At 42.0% G+C, this 22,199-nt stretch overlaps 1 protein-coding gene across 1 annotated transcript in view; it reads right to left on the bottom strand.

The window, feature by feature from the left end:
• DNAH9 (dynein axonemal heavy chain 9) overlaps positions 1 to 22,199 on the bottom strand; it is a 301,303-nt gene that overhangs the window by 85,638 nt on the left and 193,466 nt on the right. The window contains exons 47-50 of the mRNA XM_024752602.1: positions 18,079 to 18,221; positions 17,538 to 17,699; positions 17,120 to 17,353; positions 7,149 to 7,409 (exon numbers count right to left, since the gene is read on the bottom strand). Of these exons, the coding sequence (XP_024608370.1) occupies positions 7,149 to 7,409; positions 17,120 to 17,353; positions 17,538 to 17,699; positions 18,079 to 18,221 (800 nt within the window). The remainder of the gene's footprint in view (positions 1 to 7,148; positions 7,410 to 17,119; positions 17,354 to 17,537; positions 17,700 to 18,078; positions 18,222 to 22,199) is intronic.

Genomic DNA, 22,199 nt, shown 5'->3' with positions numbered 1-22,199 from the left:
ATGACATCTATGAATAATAATACATTTGTCTGGTACTTTACAACATTTACATGTTACCATTTTTCATTTATTATTGCATGGCTAGAAAGTTTAGGACAACTGTTTTATAATAGCAGCGAAGGGGGTCATTATAGTGCTTTTTCTATGTTAATGGGAATTCCGCTAATGCTCTACCATTAGACAGGATGTTTTGCTCTCTGACTGAGATTGATTGCTTTGTGTTAGCAAAATATCCAAATATCCTTTTTTTCCTACTTTACGAAGAGTTGTAATAGGAATGGATGTTGAAGTGTGTTAAGCACCATTCTGACATCTCTCAAAATGACTACAGAGCTTTTCTTCTTTGACCTATGATTGAGTATGTTTACAGGGTAGTATTATATAAGGGAAACTTATCAGTTGGTAGCATATTGTTGTTTGAATAAATCGCTGGATTTGAATTACTAGCATTTCATATGGATGTCTTATATCACTATTCATAAATTCGATTAATCTGTTTTATTTTCTTGTCCTATCTCTATCACTTTTAGTATCAAGCTTATCACATAATCAAGGCCTTAAAAAGTCCTGTAGGAAAGAAGTCTGTTAAACTCTGTAACCCTAGAATTCTCAAAATCATTTGATTATAAAATCTACTTTTTATATAACTTGTTAATATTAAGTTAAAAAGTCAAATGAAAGGGAGAAATATTTACAATATATATACCAAGACATATACTAAAAATTAATTTTAAAACCCTATAAATCAATGCGGAAAAGGGAAATTATCTCATAAGAAAATGGACAAAGAATCTGAACAAATAATGGACAAAGGAAGAAATCTAAATATTTGAAAAGTTGCCCAGGCTTATTAGAATCAAACCATTTACAATTTTTTTAAATGAAAAATTTTTTGCTCTCCTGTTGAGAAAAATTAGGATAATTGAAAATATCTAAGATTGGCAAAGGTGTGGGGAAAGCAGTGTTTATAACTATAAAAGAGAAGAGCTATTTTGGACAGAAATTTAGCATTACTTATATAAAAAAAGAGAATATTGTTTATATGAGTTTCCTATTGCTTCTGTAACAAATTACCACAAACGTAGTGACTTAAAACAACATGAATTGATTATCTTACAGTTCTGGAGGTGAGGGGTCTTAAGCTGAAGATGCTGGAAGGGCTGGTCCCTTCTGGAGGCTGAAGGGGAGACTGTTCCTTGCTGCTCCCACTTTAGAGGTTGGCCGCATTGCTTGGCTCAAGGCCCCACAGCACATCAGCTGTGTCCACCCCCTGCTCTTGTCACCACATCACCACCACCTTCTTCTTCCGACCTTCTTGTCTCCCTCTTCTATGGACCCTTGTGATGGCATTTAGGACCCACTGGATAACCCAGGGTAATCTCCCCACTGCAAGACCCTTGACTTAATCACACCTACAGAGTCACCGTCACCAAACGAAGTAAAATTCACAGGTTCCAGAGGTTAGGACGTGAGTATCTTTGGGGGGTGGAGGAGGCATGATTCAGCCTGCCATGCTGTTTGACCAAACAATTGTACTTCTAATTTGGCTCAGAGAAATATTTGCATATACGTAGTAAAGACGTATGCACAAGGATATTTGTATTGGAGAAAAGAGAGAAACTAATTAAACACTCAACAGTAGATACATGGCTAAATGAAATAGAGTACGACTATAGCCTAGAATACTACAAAGCATTAAATCAACAAGATTCAATGTATGTACTGGCATGAAATAGTCTTGTTTCACGAAGAAAAGTAAGTTTCCATTATCCATTTGTATTTAAAATATGACATATTTTATATGTGCATTTGTACAAATATAAATACACAGAAAAATTGCTGGACTAGATACAGCTCAAATTCTTCCAGCAGTTTTCTTTTGGGAGAGGACTGGGGCTGGAGTGGAAAGAAGGGTGACTTTATATTTTACCCTATATATTCTATACTATTTGAATTATTCGTAACACCAAAAATGCCATTATATGTTATTTGTATAATAAAAAATAAGTTTACAGGCTTCCCTGGTGGTGCAGTGGTTGAGAGTCTGCCTGCTGATGCAGGGGACACGGGATTGTGCCCTGGTCTGGGAAGATCCCACATGCCGCGGAGTGGCTGGGCCCGTGAGCCATGGCCGCTGGGCCTGCGCGTCCAGAGCCTGTGCTCCGCAACGGGAGAGGCCACAACGGTGAGAGGCCCGCGTACCGCAAAAAAACCCACAGAAGTTTACTGTAAAAAATCCATAGGAAATAAATAGAAAATTCCAAGTAATTCTGTAAGAAGACAAAAAAAGGCCATGAAATTGTAAGCAAAACCATTCTTCAACTAAGGCAGGAAAAGTTATACTGGAATTATCTCAGTTTAGCTATAAAAGTGAAATAAAACTGCCAAAGCAGAGACTTAAAATGTACAGAGACTTACTACCATGCTCTGATTTATGTATTAACTAAAGATTTATTGTTAACTTTGAAAATGATGAGAAAATAAGGATGTGGTCCTTAAATACCCAAGTGCTGTGAACGCAGAAAAATTTGAGGCTACTTGAGGGGTCCTTGTGTACATGAAGCAATATCTCCCCTGTCACATGCAGTACAGTCTGATCCGTTCTGCTTCATCAGGCGGGGCGGGGGTGTGGGCAGCTGGGAGAAACGGGTGAAGGCAGTTCAAAAGGTACAAACTTCCTGCTATAAAAGAAAGAATCCTAGGGATGTAAGGGACAGTGTGTACAGTTAATAACACTGTATTGTGTATTTGAAAGCTGCTAAGAGAGTAAATCTTAAAAACAAAAAACAAGAAAAAAATTGTAACCATGCGTGGTGATGGATGCTAACCAGACTTACTGTGCTGATCGTTTTGCAATACATTTGTATGTATCGAATCAATACGTTGTACACTTGAAACTCGTATAATGTTATATGTCAATTATACCTCAAGTTAAAAAATGCTGTTTGAGACCCATGAATCAGTTGTATCCTGCAGATTGTAAACACTGGTCCACAGTTAAACTTCTTAGTGATGCCACGGGCTGTTATTGATCATGCTCGAGCCACCTTTAGAGACTCATCTGCATGTCGCCTGTGCACCTTCGGCTCAGACACACCACACCCTTTCATGCATCTGTGTCTTACAAACATTGTTCCTTTCTGGGATGGGCTTTTCTACCTCCTGGTCCATCTAGTGAAACCCTCATCCTTGTGGCCCTTGTGTCACAGGGTTTCTCTTCCCTAGCTCCTACCTGGCCAGGTGGTTAGCTATGCCCTTTTAGGTGCTCTCCAGCCAGTGAAAATTTTAAACTTTCATTTCTGTTAATGGAGTCCACACACAGTTCAGAGCTACTAGGCTGAGAACAAAACACATGCCCACTCCCCCCAACTCCAGCTCTCCAGAAGCCACCGCTTACAAATTCTTCCATCATTCCTTTTAGATTTCATGCCTTATTGATAATGCATACACTGATGCTGCTATGTACTTCATTTTAGATGCTCTTGAAAGACTTCCTATTGTAGAGTGTGACTATTTATTTTTATTGCCCTCTTTTCTCCCCTAAGGTCCTCCCCCCATTATGGTCACATCAAAATTTTAGTTCAAATTCAGTATGTACATGACTACGATTATAAACATTGGTTACCTTGGGTTATATTTTCTTGTTTGCATACCTTTAATTTTTTTCTGAAATTAACAAATACTTCCATTGTTTGTTTCCTTATAAGGTAAGCTTCTAGGCAAATATCCGAAAGAGGAGGTAACAATGGAGATACTTGGGAGAAGACATTCCACACAGAAGCAATTTCTCGTTCAAAGGCCCTGGGCTGATATTGTGCTGGAAGTGTTTCAGATACAGTGAGAAGGTCAGTGTGGGTGGACTGGAGTGACAACTGGAAGAGAAGTGACTGGGGTGTAGACTGTATAGTAGAAGAGATGAACCAGGCAAAATCATGTAGGGCCTTGCAGGCCATGGTGACAACTTTGGATTTTATTCTGAATATGATGGATCCTAAAATTTATATGGAACCATAAGAGACCCAGAATTGCCCAAGCAATTCTTTTCCCGAAGAAAAAGAACAAAGCAGGAGGCATAACCCTCCCAGACTTCAGACAATACTACAAAGCTATAGTAATCAAAAGAGCATGGTATTGGCACAAAAACAGACATATGGATCAATAGAACAGAATAGAGAGCCCAGAAATAAACCCATACACCTATGTCAATTAATCTTGAATATGATGGGAAGCCAATGGAAGGTTCTGAACAGAGGGATGATGTGGTCAAACTGTTGTCTTAAAAAGGTCACTCAGACAGCTGCAATGGGCAAAGACAGCACTGGAGCAAGGCTGTAAACAGCGAGGCCAAGTGAGAGGCTATTGCAATAGTCCAATGAAGATACGATGGTGGCTTGGACCAGGGTGACAGCAGTAGAGATGATATAAAGCATTTGAATTCTAGATATATTCTGAAAGTAGAATGGATAGAACTTGCTAATAGATTGGATGAGAGTGTGAGAGAAAGAGCCCATTAATTCCTATTTGCCCCTTTCTTTGTAACAGAGAAAAGAAAGTGAGGGATTAAGAAGTTCAGTGACTAGTGCCAGGCTCCACAGCCAGTTAGAAGAAAGCACCTATCATGTTGCCTGGTACATAGTAGGCACTCATTAAAAATGAGTTTTACTCCCTTTGTGACAGAGATATCTAGACTTCAAATCCAGTGCTATTTTCAGAATTCTATCCCATTACTTCCATGAGTTACATCTCTATGTGATTATTTCTACCAACAATGATCAACTAACTAATCAGCCAACAAATTAACCAAGGGTATTTATGGGCTTTTGCTGTTTCCAGCGTTGTGGAAACAGACGAGGTAACACTGTTATAACGACATCATCAACCACAACAAACGTTTATTGAATGGCTGCCATCTGTTAGCTACTTTTCATACCTTATCTCATTGAATCCTTATAACAACCTGATGGGGACTATATTACTATTACCTCCATTTTACAGGCGAGGAAACAGACGCTCAGAGAAGAAAAAGTCATTCCTAGAGCCACACTCAGTGAATAGTTCAGCCAGGATTTGGACTCAGCTCATCTTAGAAAATATAATCCCTGTGTCAAAAGATCTTATGAAAGACATCAGTCTTCTTGGCAAGAAATGATCAATGAGCACTTACAAGAGGGTGAATAAATAAAGCGGTCTCTCTTTTGTGCTCTGGAAATCAGAAAAGGGAGAGACTGATCTCGAATGTAAGTTTGATTTTGAAATATGGGTCGTATTTAGACAGAGTGAGATGAAAGGAGAGGGAATCCTAGGTTGCGGCAGTGAAGTGATGTCTAATCAAAGGCCTGGCAGTTGAGATGATGCTACTGGGGGCTCAGGGAGACACAGACCCGGCTGTATTAACAGGTTCAGGCTGAGAAGTGGTAGCATAATTGGGCTACACCTCCGATTCCCCGTCCACCTGATGATACCCAAAACTTTCCTGGAGGAATCTTGTGTTCTCTAGGGTAGAGGCCCACTTAAGGCCTTTCTAGGTCCTTCCTTTTAGGGACTTTTCACCCTACGTCATAAAAAAATACTAAGATGCATTTAGTATTTAACCTCACATTAAATACATTTTATACATAAGTATACGTCACAGGATTTTGCAATGTCCCCATTTCAATCTCAGATTTTCTGAGGCCCTGTGTCAAGAGATGCTTCCTTCCAAAGTGAGGTGTGAGTTGGCTACACAGAACTAATAAAAGAAGGTTTCAATAGATCACAGTGTTTTGACTCTTGAACCTTTCACTTGCACTGAGGGTATGAAGGAGTCAGGCGATCGAAGATTAAGAGAGAATGTTTAGTGAGAACTGCTGCTGAGTCCCACCCACTCTGCCTTTAAGAGAGGATCGGGGACATTTGCACTTCACATCAAGTCTGGAGAGAAGGGGGCTTTAAGGAGACCACTCAGAGAGCTTAAACGCTTCCTGCACAATTTGAGTCACACAGTGGACTGGGATCTAACCTACACCCCAGAAATCTACAGGAGGAGAATACCAGGCTAGTCCCCTGACAGTAGAACTAGGGTAATTTACTGCACGGGTGGCCAATGATCTCAGAGCCTGTCTGGACAAAGGAGGCTCAGGTGTCTCCCGAGGAGCAGAGGTGACCTGCTGGCACGGCACACCTCGCTTAGGCTGTCTTAGACCTTGACCAAGTAAGTCATCCACGTGATGGGCAAGTGAATAGCTAGACCCTCAGGAGAAGGAGGAGAAAGCAACCTGCAGGGAAAGATCCCTGGGACTGGTGGAGGGTCTCCAAAGAGCTGATGTGAGCATCCCGATAAATGGTCAGCTTTTCAGTTCCTCTCTGATGCCGACTCCTGGTGACATGAGTCCGTCTGCCCCCTTTTCCGCCTTCCTCCCTTACCCCTTCAGCCATGGTCATCCAAATAGGAAAGAAGGTTAATTGTGAAAACTATAAAAGGAAGTAGTAGTAACCACACGCTCCTCCCAACACACAGAATACATTTAAAGGGAACCAGAATAAAACTGCCTATGAATGCATCTCAAGAGTCATGGTCCACCAAAAGGTCATGTATATGAGTTGAATTTAGTTGACACACAATTGCATGTTGTTGACACCTGAATACTTGCTAAGTTTGATTTTGTAGAATTTTTTTCTCATATTTTGGAGACAACATCTTTTTAGTCTCATATCTTAAGTATTTTCATAGGGTCCTAAAAGGCTCATGTGTCCTATAGTACATAATGGGTAAAATGACCATGGACTGCATAGCTGGAAGATCTCTGGGCTTGGATTTTGCAGATGTGAGTTCAAGCCTGGCTCTAACATTGAGGTTTGTGACTCTGGGCAAGTCAGTTCTCTGGGCCCTGAAGTGAGGAGGCTGGACCAGTTGGCCTCTCCTGTCCTGACTGATTCTCACACTCATGTCTCTCGGATTTCATTGGTAGCTCGTGGATCCTGACATACAGTCAGCTTAAATAAATGTTTATTTGCTTAATGAATAAACCAGTGACAGCTGGTCCCAGCCAAGCCCTCCCGACTTTGCCTTTGTATCTCTTTGGAACAGGAGGGTAGCAGGTTGTCTTTGGGTCACAGGAGAGTCTGCTCCTCCCCCGAGGGATAGGCAAGCACGCAGACGCGGCTCCTACCTTGCTGAGGGTGCTGAGGGCTGCCTGGGCCGCCGTGAGCGCTGGCTCTGCCTTGGCCAGGTCTTCCTCGCAGTCCTCCTGCTTCTGCTTCACCTCTAGCGTGAGGAGGGCCACCTTCTGCGCCTCCTTGTCTGCGACGGCTTTCTCTCTGCTCGCCTTGTCTGTCTCTATGCCCACCACCTGAATCAGCTTGTCTGCGTCTGCATTCTTCTGTTTCAGGTCCACTTCCTGGGCAGCCAGCTTGGCTTTCAGATCATCCACCTGCAGCAGAGAAGCAGCAGGTTTATTCGGACATGACTGTGGGGGTCTGACCCTGCAGAGCAGAGAAGAATGCCGACTCCTGATGCAAAGGTGAAAAGTTGAGATCTCAGCTGGGACCAAGCTCCCTAACCTGGGAAAGAAAAGGAACCCTGGACTCCCTCTTCCTCTCCCCTCTGCAGTAAATGTGGTGGAAGATTCTAAGCAACACATGCCCTGACCTTTCTTTCTCCTTGATGCCCAAATGACATAGGCTGCTTCTCACTGACATTGGTGCCTATATCTTACAAAACCTCACATGCCTAACATAACACTTTGCACATAGTAGGCCCTTAATAAAAACCAGGCATTCTTTAATTGAAATTGGCCAATGTGGAACACACCAAGGATTTAGCAAACTATAAAAATGAGTGTCCACTGTGCATCCTGAAAGATGGAATATATGAACAGACAGTGACCAGACTATAAAAGTAGAACCAGCCCAGGAAACCAGACCATTATCTACAATAACCGGCTCAGGAAGCCAGCCTGCTACAGGTCATACTTGTAGGAAGTCAGATTACTGTCCAAGTAACAGTCCAGGAAGACGGACAACAACCTCTGTAACAATCAGCCCCAGATGGCCAGGACTTGATTAATAACTGACAACTTTCTTAATTTTGTCCCTGCTTCCAACGTAGGACCAATGAGAGAAATTTAAACACACACCCCTAACCAACCACACAGGGTGCCCTGCTCCCAGTCAGCCCTCCTCCAGCTTCCAAGGGCCAACAGCCTTCATCCAGGAACGTTCCCTTCTTCCCACTATCAAGCTTTCCCGCTCCTCTGCCTGCCTTTGTGTCTCTGCCAAAGTGCGAACAATGGTGGCTGATGCCCTTGCTAGAGCAGGCTCTGAACAAAGAGCCTCTAGGTGTTCTCATTTGGTTCGTCTTCATCTATTTCCACAATCCTTTCAAGAAATAGATGACCAGGTTGAAGTGGGACAGCAAGGATTCCGATGGTCCTGACCACCTGGGTTCCCTGCCCAGCCTCCATATTCATGTGCATTTGGAGGCAGTAATGAAGTGATGGGGATGTTGGCTCTCAGGAAACCTTCTATTTCCCTGATCAGCTAGGGAGGGATGAATGGCTTTCTATGTGTTCAGTAGACCGTGATGGTTCTCAGAATGTGGTCCTTGGACCAGAAACATCAGCATCACCTGAGTACTTGTTAGAAATGTAAATTCTCAGGCCCACTCTGGACCTACTGGATCGGAAACTCTGGCAATGGGGCCCTGAGATCTGTGTTTTAACAGGCCCTCTGGGTGAATCTGATGCCCGCCTAGGTTTGAGAATCACTGGCCTAAGTCATGGCTTTTTCACGTGCAAGGAGAAGACTCATCTATTTCTGGAAAGTGAAAAAGCCAATTGGACTTGCAATATGGCCCATAAACTTTACATTGCAGCATGACCTCTCGTCCCTCATTTTCCTGAAGTCTATCTCACGCAACAACCAAATATTACTTCAGAGCTCGTGGAACGCGTCAAACAGATCCCAGTGCTTTATGATACAAAAATAAAACGGAGGCTTAGAAGCTTCTGATAATCCCTTTTCATGGCAGGCCGAAAGAAAAGAAAATGAAGGCAGAAGAAAAAAAGAACGCTCTTTAATTTTGTGTATCCATAGAAACTGGAGACTGTGCATTAACCTCACATGAAGGCCTGCTCCCTAGAACTCGTCTTAGGTTCCCGCATTGGAAGGTTAGTCCATTTCCACCTCCCGCTGTTCAGCTGCACGGAGTTATTTCTACAAGGACAAAGATGCAATTGTAAATCAAAATGGTTGGACCACATAATCACTCCAGTCAGCAAACACACCAGTAACTTTTTGTTCCTTTTTAAATCTTGGGAGATTTGAGAAAACTGAAGTGGGTTTTTGGTGTTGTTGTTGTTTGTTTTATGGATTGCAGATTTGTCTATGACCTCAGGCTCACATTACCAGCACTGTGGATGGGAGCTTTATAGCTCTTAAGCTGTGACATGGAGTGACGTGAGGGTCCCACCAGTCAGAAGTAGGCTGCTCCCCACAAAGCTACAGAGAAAGCACAACTCAGGGTCATTTTATGGCTCTTATGTAGTAGAACAGGACATTGAAATAGGTTACTTAAATTTTTTGTCTTCCTTTTTTCCCTTATTCAAAGCATTCGAGCCATATTCTGGGTCTCTTCTTATTTAGACACTCCCACGCCTGGATAGGAGGATTAAGAGGGAAAGTGTCACCAATACTGATGAGACCCTTTCTCTCAGTCTTGCCGACCCCATGACTATTGACCATATGTGCCAGGTGGGGGGGATGCTGACTGAGTCCAGTGAGGACGGGATAGTGGTGAGAGACCCTCCCTTCTTTGAGGTCCAGGTACATGATGTTACGGAGAGAGGCCAAGCTTCTCAGGACCTCCCCCCAGAGCTCCAGAAGAAGGAGAAGGAATCCAGGATAATCAGTCGCCAAAAACACTCCACTGAGGAGTGGAAGCCTAGAGGTATCTTCCTTCTTGACTCAGAATCCATACAGTCACCCAACACTTTCTGATATGAATTTGGACTTCAAGCAGGCTTTCCTCTTAGATATAGATGTTTTCCATCTATAGTAGATATCTGTTAGGTTTGCCTGCCTAATAATAATAATTTAAAAAAACCCTATGTTTTGGTAACATAGCTTGATTTTCCTTTGAAGACCTTTCCTTCGCAAGTCTTTGTATTTTGGGTGAAGCTGACTTTGGTGGTTGTCATGGATCCTGGCTTGGCCAATGAGAGTATCCAAGTTACAGAGATTGGTTCAACTATGGGCAAACCAATGACCCCAAGAGGTCAATCAGTGCCAACCCAGGAACTTGGCTCAAAATACTGGTAAAGAAGCAAAGCAGACAGAATGCTAATCTGGGGGTTGCCCGCTTGAACAGGGACATCTAGTGAATATGCAGCACCAGTCTTGTCCAAAGTAAACTCTATCCCTCACTTTTCAGTTATATGAATCAATCCACTTTTTTTTTGTTTTTTATTTTTAAATTTTATTTATTTTTTAAAAGATTTTTTTGATGTGGACCATCTTTAAAGTCTTTATTGAATTTATTACAATATTGCTTCTGTTTCATGCTTTTTTTGGTTTTTTGGCCGTGAGGCATGTGGGATCTTAGCTCCCTGACCAGGGATCAAACCTGCACCCCATGCGCTGGAAGGTGGAGTCCTAACCACTGGACTGCCAGGGAAGTCCCAATCCACTTTTAAAAATTTTGTTTTGTTGTCTTGTCTAAACCAACATTAGTTGGATTTTGGTTAGTTGCCATCGAAAGGGCCCTGATAAATATCTAATGCAATCTCAAAATTTTCTCTCCTTTTCTCCTTCCCTCCCCTGCTGTATTTTCCATCTTTTCATCTTTTTTTTTTTTTTCTTGTAGGGTGAATTTGAGTTAGTTTTTTTTTTTTCACTTGCAACCAAAGGGTCTTGAGAAATACATCATCATAAATTAACTGTCCACTTCAGGTGGCCTGAGATTGTTTTAAATCCCAAGATAAACTGAACTTAAGTTTCCAGATAGACAGATTTGTGGATTAAATCCTATCTGCAGGGAACTGGTAGTGGCCTACGGGCCACCATCTACGAATGCTTCTTCCGGCCAACAGACCCTCTTCCTCATGAACACACTGGAGTTAAGACACAGAAGCGAGGTCGCCAGTGAGAGAGGAAGGGAGGCCCCAGTCACAGTGGGGGGCTATGACTGTGTCACAAGAGAGAACTGACTACCTTCCAAAGACTGACTTTTTAACTTGAAGTGACCAAGTCAACCTGAAATGCAAAATTAAGAGATTTCTACTCTTAAAGGAAAAAAGATGGACCCAGAGCTAAGTTAAACTCAGTTACGGAAAAATAAAGTTATATTCTGACCAGATGAATCAAAGCATGAAATTATAAGTCTAAAGTTTATTAAATTTTAGATTACCATACGATTGTTAATTATTGTCATTATTACTACTTCCAATACTACTATTATTGCTAAATAAATTCAGGGTCTGTCTGAGCCTGAGCTGTGAGATCCATTTAGCCTACCCCTACCAGATTATGTACACCAAAAGCGGTCATAATTGGGTAGAAGGATACCGTAGAATATAATTCAAGTCATTACCCTTATACCAAGATTTATGGCGCTGTACTTCTGTGCTCTTCTACCAAAGGAATAATTCCAGATGAAGGGTTTATATCAGAGTTAGGCACCCCAGATACCATTTTTACAAGAAGAATCATCATTATATAACCATCAATAAGTTTGGAATACACATCAGGTGACAGAATTGCAAAAACCCATTCTCTACCCACTCTCTGAATTTGTAGGTGATTTTAGAACCTGTTCATTTGCTTACTTGCCTATCCATCTATCATCTACCCATCTACCCATTTATAGAACACATTCTATGTGCAACCGAAACCTGATTTCTGCCCTTGAAGAACTGATAACAGTATGGCATGATATATGCAAGAGACGAAACATAATTCAAGGATTAATTCATGACATTGTTAATCAACCATACTTCAATTTTTAAGAAAAGGATGAATAATTCAAGGAACATAGAGAAAATAGAGAAGGAAATGTATACTGCTCAGAGCTTAGAGAGGGCTTCTGGGCAGGGAGCTATCAAATATTTTTAGATCCTGACAGTGACAAGTTGACAAGGTGGGGCATATATAAAGACACAGAGATGTGAGCAAGCTGTGGAGTTTGGGGGGAACTTCAACTAGTAGTGCTGGACTTCAGGGTAGTAGAAAAGAGGAAGAGGAGAGTGAAGCTATATGCAATTTAAAAAGTTCCAGAAAAGTTCAGAGAATCTGAACTGCAATGTCTAGATCATTAAGGCCTACTGAAGAGAATACTCAGACTTGTGGTTTGAACAAAGATCACGCTAAGAGCAGGAGAGAGGTTGGTCTGAAGATGTGCTGTCTAGCTTGGCAGCCACCAGCCACGTGTGGTTAATGAGCACTTAAAACGTGGCTTAAAATGTAGCAGTCTACGTAGTCTCTCTTGCTGTATTCTGGCAGCATTCCAGACTGCAAGCACTTAAAACGTGGCTTGTTCCAATTCAGATGCGCTGTAAGTGTAATCATACAAATGAGTTTTTGAAGCCTTGCAGAAAAAAAGGGAAAATATTTTATTAACAACTTTTTTTACATTGATTACATGTTAAAATGATAATATTTTGGATATACTGGGTTAAATAAAATGTTACTAAAATATGTGATAAAATTATATACTACTAAAATATATAATTAAAATAAAATTCACTTCATTTTTACTTTTTTTGGATGCAGCTACTAGAAAATTTAAATTTGCATCTATGTCTTGCAGGGTGTTTCTATTGGATAGTGCTGGTCTAGAGTGCTGTCAGAATATAGTCAGGGAGACTAAGTAGAATGTTATTAATTAATTAATTCATTCATTCATTCAACAAATATTTATTGAGTGCCTACTCTGTCCACGCACTGTTTTAGGCACTTGGGATACATCAGCAAACAAAACAGAGGGCTTCTGGGCAGGGAGCTATCACATATTTTTAGATCCTGACAGTGACAAGTTGACAAGGTGGGGCATATATAAAGACACAGAGATGTGAGCAAGCTGTGGAGTTTGGGGGGAACTTCAAATAGTAGTGCTGTTCTTATAGAGCTTGTATCCAACAGATGGAGATAGACAGCAAAACATAAATATAATGAATAAGTAAACTACATAATTTGTTAGAGGGGGCAAATCCTATGGGGAAAAGATAAAGTAGAGTAGAATAAGGGGATCAGGAGTGGTGTGGGGTTGCAAGTTAAAATGGGGTCATCGGGTAGGATTCTTTGAGAAGGTGACATTTGAAGGAGATGAGGGAGGAAGCCTTCAGTGGATATTAGAGGGAAGAGCATCCCAGGGAGAGGAACAGCCAGTACAAAGGCCTGAAGTGTCTGAGGAAAGAGCAAAGAAGGGGTGAGGTTCGAGAGGAATGCCGTGGGGTTGGGACAGTAGGAGATGAGGTCTGAGAGCTAACAGGGCAGGGCTGGGGAGGAGCCTCATTGTAATGAGAGAAATAGAGGCCATCTCAGGGTTTTATGCAAAAAAGTGACATACCTGTGCTTTAAATTGATCCCTTCACTCTGGCCGCTCAGCTGATGACAGACTATTCAGGGGGCAAAAGTGGACGCAGACAAACTAGTTAAATGGTATCGTAGCTACCCAAGTAAAAGACGTCAGTGGCTCAGATCAGGATAGTAGCAGTGTAGGAGGTGCAGTGGGATTCTGGGCATGTTGGCAGTCAGAGCCAACAGTGATTTTCTGATGGACCGGCTATAGGTGGTGAGAGAAACAGAGGCATGAGCAGAGTAAAGGGTGACCTCAACGATTTTGGCTGATAGGTGATGCAAGAGGATGTGGGTGAAGCAGGCTTGGGATGGGGGAGACACTTGAGAGTTCAGTTTATCGAAATAATCTGGGTAAGAAGTGTCTAAAATGGGGGACACAGCAAGAAGAGTACCTCTGAGAGATACTTGGAAAACTTATAGAATGTATTAACGCTGAAATGTGGGAAGTGAGGGAAGGGGCGGAGTCTAAGATAACACTGCAGTTGCCGGGGTAGGTAACTGGGTAGATAGACATGTTATTCATTCAAGTAGAGAAGACAGAAGGAGAAGAAACAGACTGATGCCAGGACTCGGGAGGGTTCTCCACCGACTACTGCAAATGGAGCTGGATTCACCTCACGGTATAACTGGGCTTCTCCTTGTTAAACAGAGATTGCCTAAAACAGGAAAACAGACTCCCTTCATTGTCTGCCCAAAGCCCCAGGGTCTGTACAAGACAGAATACTGGACACTGCTCTGTGAGTGTCAGAGCACCCTTCCCATTGTTTGCTCCCCAGCAATTGTCCTTTGCACAGACTGACCAGCAATTCCCAGAGGATAAATGGGTAGGAGGTAGAACAGGGGCTGGTGGGGATACAGAATGTTCTGAGGGCACTGTAGGTTGGGGTAGACAGGAAGAGGAAGAGCTGAGAGATGGTAAAAAATAAACCTGGTAGTACTGCATTCTGGGATTCTATCTTTTGCTGTTTTCTAGACGTTCAGAGATTGAGAGAACAAGAAAGGGATTGGGGCAAGAAGATGCTACCTTTCTCCGACAAAGGTGGGCACCAGGTAAGCTGCTAGGGCCTGGACTGGGATCTATGTATCTCAACCTGCTCTGAACTGTAGCTCTAAGAAGGGGGTTTGGTCATGACACTAATGGAAAGAGAGTAGCATCACAGATAATTGTCACATACGATTTGTTGACAAACATCGAGTTTGAACAGATCTCACCATGCCGGGAGGTAAACAAAGGAAAAAAAATGTCTTTATATGAATACAGGACAAAGAAAGGAATAGCATCTAGAAGACTATGATGAGCAAAGCAGCTCTGAAAATGACCCATTACTGGATCTAGAAAAGATATCAGAAAAGCTATTCGGCATCATCGGTAGAACGGTTTCTGTGATATAGTTGCAGAAAAATAGGCTGAAATAAAAAAGCAACGTTGGAAAGGGAAAAGGATGAGATGAGGAAGGTCTGTGGGGATATCGAAAATGTAATAGTGTAGTTAAAGTCTTCACTGGAAGCCTAAGAAGCAGAAGCAATATTGCCCACGATTAGATTAGTATTGTTGAGGATAAACTTGAAAAGTTCTCCTAGAATGTAGAGGAAAAGGCCAAAGGGATGGAAAGCAATGAGGGAGCAGATAACAGATATGGAGCACAAGGAACACGTCTAGTTCATCATTGCTCCTGGAGGAGAGGCCCGACCAGATGAGCAAAAGCTGATAATAGAAGAAAAATTTCCCGAGCAGAAGAAATTCCATGTGTATAATAGATTGCAAGGGCTCATTGCATCCCACTAAGTGAACTGAAATCCTCTAGATACATTACGTCTATGAATCAAGAAACTGAAGTAGGGAGAAAGGGCAAGTCCGAAGGAGGAAGTTCAATAGAGCTATTCCAAAGGCAGAGCTCTGAGAAAGTGACAGTAAATGAAAGGCTTAGAAATCTAGAGGAACATGCGATGCCCAAGAATTAAATTGATTACAATTTTAGTTTAATTGTGCAAATGCATGAAATTTCATTGCCTTAATGAGAGGCCGGCTCTGCGGCTGGTAAGCAGAGCACAAAAAGGGGCCATTGAGGGACCAGCAATATTTGATGGGCATGAGCGGGGAAGAGAAGGTGCTAGAGCTGTCCCCAGCTCTCAAGGGAAGGACAGTAAATTAACTGAAATAGATTCGTTCCATTTGGAAGAGTAAGCAGAAAAACAAAACAAGGACAAGACAACAGGGGCCTTCTGATGGCCAACCACTTAGGAACATTTGAGGGAACGCATGATATGAGACAGGATTTGTTTAAGAAATTAGATTCCAATGGCTCTTTGACAGATTACACTGTAAGACACAAGAAACATAAGAAAATTGGTATAACCCTGCAACCATTTCTCCCAGCCATTCAACTCTTCGGGTTTTGATGATGAAAGGACTATGTGTTGGAGAGGAAAAGAAAGTAGAGGAAAAGGAAGAGGTGATAAACAGAAAGAGAGAAGAGGAGATTCAGGGGATTCCTGTACCAGTGAGAGGAAGCGCCAAACTGCAGCTGGGGATGTGCACTTCCACTGGAGAACTCGGCTGGGCTTCTGGTGAGGCAGGAAAGACAGGGCCGGGCCTTAGGCAGAGGGCAATATCACCTCCTTGTTTTGCTTTTTAATGAGGCCATGATGCATGGAGGAATGGCATCTAAAACAGAAACTGTAGCATCCGAACAAGAAACTCTGACCATGAAAACTGCAGACCATGCGCAACAAAAATGCACAGGTTGCTGATGACTCTGTACGACCTTTCACATGTGGCGCTTGACTAGTAAGGTAGAATTTAAGGGAAAACAGCTCTTAGAGTGCATGTATTGTGGCTTCAGGAGACGAATGGGCAGGACCAGGAGTTGATGCAACCTGGTGCCATCCAGGCCACACTTCAACCCTCCCCCAATGAATATTCCATCCTTAATCAAAAAGACCCCACCCATTCAAAGGGCTAAAAATAGGATAAAAGGAGGATCAAAAACCCTGTGGCGGGCTTCCCTGGTGGCGCAGTTGTTGAGAGTCCGCCTGCCGATGCAGGGGACACGGGTTCGTGCCCCGGTCCGGGAAGATCCCACATGCCGCGGAGCGGCTGGGCCCGTGAGCCATGGCCACTGAGCCTGCGCGTCTGGAACCCGTGCTCCGCAACGGGAGAGGCCACAACAGTGAGAGGCCCGTGTACCGCAAAAAACAAAACAAAACAAAAAAAACCCTGTGGCGGGCCCCTCACTGTGAGGATGCCCGAACTCTTGAGTGTGTAACTTTCACTTCTGCACTGAATAAACTGCTTCTTTGCTCTCTTTGCTCCTCTGTGTGTGTGTGTGTGTTTTCCTTTGTGTTTTGTGTACCTTGCCCAAACTCTTTTGGATGAGTTCAGCAAGAACCCGGACCTCTGATAAAGCTGTTTGGGTATCGCCGGCACTGTCCTGATGGCATCAGGGCCTCTTGAGAGCAGTGTGTGGTTGACAGACCGTGACTGTGGTCCTCCAGTCCTCTGGAAAGGGGTCGCCCCCACTACCTTCGAGCCCCCCGAAGGCAGGAGGACTGGAAGGACGTCGCTCACCTGGGCGGAGGTGCTGTGGAGCTTCAGCAGCCCGTTCTCCAGCCGCTCCATCTTGGACTTGAGCTCCCTTCTGTTCCTGCACAGCAGGCTCTGGTAGAGTCTGATGAACTCCAGGAATGATTTGGGGGTTGTGTAGTTGTAGCGCTGCTCATTGCTCAGATAGGACTGGGAGGTGTGGTTGACACTTGTGTGGACAAAAGCCATGAACTTGCTAATCGATGGCTTGACTGTGGGCTAGAATCAAAGGGCAGGAAATAAAGAGGTCATCTGGCCATGAAGACGGCAGGTGACTGCCCACCCGGTTTGTTGCTTCACCACATGGAAAGCTGTGCTCCAACAACCTGGAGTTGCCGGATGTGGGGTTCCTTGTACCCAGAGGTGGAGAGGAGCTTGAGGGGTGTGTCCTTTGCCCTCTCACCTCAATGTCCTCCGTGTTCTGCAGGAAGCGGAAGCTGACGGACTCCAGGGCTTGCTGCGGCCACTCATGGAACCAGTAGATGGCTGTGCAGTTCACGATGGCGGGGAACTTCCTGCTGCGGACCCTCAGCTTGGTCCCCACCGGGGAGAAACAGAGAGTCACCTGAGAAGGCAGAAGGGTGGTGAGAACCAAGAAGGTATCCAAGATGTACTTACAGAGAGACAGACATGGCCCTGGATTCTTCATTTCCCAGGAAATTGGGAAGCATATCAACAGAGACAAAAGTCCGTAAATGCTAGGCAGCCCTTCCAGCCAAGGGATTAGAAATGCTGGGACTTCAGGAGGCAAGAGGGAGGCCACTGCCCTTGAAGCATGTGAGAAGGGCATCCTTGCACAGGTGCTCAGGCTGAGAAGGGCCTTGCACCCTAACCACTCACTCCCAAGACAATCAATAAGTACAGCTTATTGTGTCCAAAATATCCATAGAGGCTCCCATGGGCCATCTCTGGTCCTGTCTACCCCAGGCAGAGAATCCTTGTACCTTCAGTTGTCGTCGGACCCGCTCTATAAAGAACTTCCAGCAGTTCTCTCTGTTGTCCACAAGACCTTGGGTCTTGACTTCGTTCCTCACATTGCTTATGATGTTTTCAACCTCATCGTCAGAGTAGAGATCTGGGATCTCTCCTGGGAAGAATCGGAGCACAGATCCTTAATTATTATTTTTTACCAGATTGGCAAAGTTCTGAAAGTTAGATAAACTAGTGTATTAATGAGGCAGTATATAATGGAAAAAATCTTTAAAAATCTCCACTAAATATATAAAAATATGATGACCAATTAGAGTTTATCTTGGAAATGCAAGGATGGTTAAATATTAGAAAAATCTATGAGAATAATTCACTACATTAATGGATTAAAGAAGTAAAACGATACGACCGTCAAAACAGCTGCACAAAATTTCTGAAAATTTAGTTTGAGATTTCTTTTAACCAGATCATAGGTATTTGCCGCAGACCCAAAGCAAACATTATATCTGTTTACCAGTGAAATACTAAAATATTCTCTTTTGAATTAAGAACAAGACAAGCATGACTGCTATTCATGTTTTCTAGTCAACATTATACAAATGTCCTAGCTAACAAGTCAAGGAAAAGAAATAAAATTTATATGGATAGTTAAGGAAATAATAAAACTATTATCATCAAAATCTGATTTTCTAAATAGGAAATCTAAGAGAATATACACATAAACAATCAGAACTCGTAAGTGTGTTAAACAACAAGCTTGCTGGATACAAAATCAATATTGGAAATAAAATGGCACTTTTGTACTTCAGCGAAAAAAAGAGTTATTTTATTTAGAATACCAGCAAAAGGTATTTAGAATACCAGCAAAAACTATAAGACAGGCAGTAATAAATATATAAAAAGATGTGCAAGATCTTGATGTAAAAACTATAACATTACTGAAGGGCATAAATAAAATCCAAAATAAATGGAGAGAACTACTCTGCTCATGGGTGGATGACTCAGTATTACCAGTATCACAAAGATGCAATTCCCCCCCCCCAAAATCAAATGGGTTTCTTTTTCAATCCTGACAATCATATTCTAAAATTTATATGGAAGAGCAAAGGGTAAGGAATGGCAATGATACTGTGAAGAACGGGAAGAAAGGATTTGTTCTATCAGAAATCAAGTCTCCTTATAAAGCTATGTTAGTTAAAACAATGTGAAATTGGTACTTGGGTAAATAAATAGAACAATGAGTGAAACACCTAGAAACGGACCCAGATGTAAACAGGAAATTCATATTCAAAATCAGTATGCTAAAAAAGGATGAACAAATCAATAAGTGATGTTAGGATAACTCAATACTAATATCAAAAAATAAAATGAGAATACCAAGCAAAAATACATTCCAGGTGGATTAAAGACATGAATATGAAACAGTAATATTTTATAGATAAAATACAAAAGATTATTTTTACGGTGTTGGATAGGACACAATTTCTGAAATAGAGCACAAAAAGCACGAGACATAAAAAGACTAAGTTTTACAAAATTTAAACGAAACCAGCATGACAAAATTCAGATACAGACTTCAAAAAAGACATTTATGACCTACATGATGAACAAAGGGTTAGTATCCAGAATATACAAAGGACTCTTACAAATCCATAAGAAAAAGAAAGAACCGAAGAGCAAAAGGGCAAACTGTATAAAAAGGCAACTAACATAAGGTGAATAGCCAATAAACACTTGAAAAGATGCTCCAGTGTCACAGGTAAGAAGGGAAAGGACAAAAATGAGATTCCATTTTATATCCTTTGGTAAAAACTGGTATGTCAGATAAACCAAGTGTTGGTGAGGTTAGGAGGAAACAGGTATTCAAGCAGAGAATAAATCTGTACAACTACTCGGGAGGGCAACAGGCACTTTTTTGTAAACTTGAAATGCACATACCAGACAATTTAACAATCTACATTTTGGGCACCTGTTGTAAAGCAACTCTGCTTGCACACATCAGATGTTTCTATTTTGCAACATTGTTCATAATTGCATGGGTGTTTGTTTTATTGCTTTCTGTTTCCAAACATGTTTTGTAAACAAATATAGAAAAACATAAAAGGAAAAAGTAAATGTGGGTGGTGAGAATGTGAAAACTGTGAGGGAGAGTCAGAAATTGAAAGACAGGATAGAATAGAGCAAAATTCTGAATTAAGAACCAGCTGGTGGGCCCCTAGCTCACATGGAAGAGCTGGCCTTGGAAAGGAAGAATGAAGAAAACTGCAAAGAAATGCAGACAGACTGGGAGCTATAAAGGTGGTTGTGAGGCCGATAGTGAATGGCATTAAGTTTTCTCAAGGAGAGAAATGAGCTTAAGGGATGTAAGAATGAAGGAAGCACTGGTGCGTTAAGTCCTGGAACACTGGGTAGGAGGTAAAGATGAATGTGGTTCACTCCAGGATATTCTATGGCTATCAGAAAAGCTCTTTCCTATTTCCAGGACAAGGCTTTAGGTAGGTGTTGAAGCTACGTGGACCTGAAGTCATATACAAGCTCCCCTTTGAAGTTCTGCACACCTGCGTGCTTCTTCCTTCCTCCATAACCAACAAAGAAATGTTAGCATCGTAGAAATGTTAGAGTGGGAAGAAGCCACTGGAGCCACTACCTGTTCTGTTTCCTGTGGACTTGGGTGAGGTCCTCCAAGGTGGGTGGTTTGGCAAATGGCCTCTAACTAATCTGAGTGATGGGAATTGTGATTCTTTTCACCACTGAAGCTGCTGCACTTCCTGGAACTACTGTATCTGGAGGAAACTCAACTTTCCAACAGATTTCTGGCCTTCACAGTCTGACAACACTAATCCAGCCAAGAGCTGGGTTAGAGTTTTATACTAATTAAACTTAATTGTTTAAATGGGAAAAATGAAAAAAATGAATTATCATGAAAATGATCATTTACTTTCTTCCCTTAATTGGACAAACTTGATTTAATTTCCATTCATTATTTCATAGCATGCATACAAAATAGCCAGTGCTATAAACTTGTCAAAATCAAGGTCTTACTAGTGGAAGAATCCATTTTAGCCTTATTTGATAAAAATAGGGGGTCAGAGAAAACAGCTAGAAAAATGAAATGATATTTAGCATGTGTTGGGAGTTAAGGAGTTCAGGGAAGTTTTAAAAAGAGAAATACTCAAATGGAATTGATGTGAGCCACACTCATACTTCTGGGGCTGACTGCCTGCAGTGGTCTGAATTCCTTTCTCCTTTGCCCCTCTGATAATCTGCATTTTCTCATCTATAAGTACGTTAGAGAGTGAGAACCTGAATTCCCTTTGGTCTTAGAATATTTGTAATAATAGAGTCTGCATTCTTCACCTTTCTATTTTTTGAAATATGTAGGATTTATGTCCTTTGAGGAGGCAAAGTATGATCTATAGGCTAAATCTGGCCCTCTATCTCTGCCTGCAAGCGAAGCATGGATTTTACAACTTTTAATGGTTGAAAAAATTAAAATAATACTATTTAATGACACATGAAAATTACATGACATTCAAATTTTGTTGTCCATAAATAAAGTTTTACTGGTCACAGCTACACTCATTCATTTAGATATTGTCTATGGCTATTTGTCCAATACAATGACAGAACTGAGTAGTTGTGACAGAGGCTGTATGGCCTGCAAAGCTGAAAATATTTACCTTCTGACCCTTTATAGAAAAAGTGTGCTCGCCCTAGTTTATATGATACCTTTAAGTGCCAAGATATTGAAAACATCCAGGCCTTCTAGAGCCTTTTTCTAAGTTCTTAAGATGGGGGTATTTGTCACACAATTCCCAAGATCCCTTAGGAAGACGATCACTTCTGAATTGGGAGCAAAGTTTGCATTTCCAGGTTTGTTCCTCCAATTGCTCCTGACAACATTCCCGTCACTTACTGTGCGATGTAGGTAGTCATACTGAAAGCAGGAGACTGAAGTGCCAGAGGGGATTTTGTGATGTGAACAGAGGCAGAGGCTATTTAAATATTTGAAGAGTTTCCCCTTGTGACCTAAAGTTGGGAAGCCCTATTTCTGCTGCCTAGTGCAGAATGGCTTCTTGCAGTCCTTAACATGTCCTGATATTTTGCAAGTCAGACTCATCATCATCTTCTCTGT

This window comes from Neophocaena asiaeorientalis, unplaced genomic scaffold, assembly GCF_003031525.2.
Source record: "Neophocaena asiaeorientalis asiaeorientalis breed wild unplaced genomic scaffold, Neophocaena_asiaeorientalis_V1.1 scaffold540, whole genome shotgun sequence".
In the NCBI taxonomy this organism is placed as follows: Eukaryota; Metazoa; Chordata; class Mammalia; order Artiodactyla; family Phocoenidae; genus Neophocaena; species Neophocaena asiaeorientalis.
Note: the sequence above shows the minus strand (reverse complement) of the source record. Positions and strands in the feature narration are given on the sequence as shown.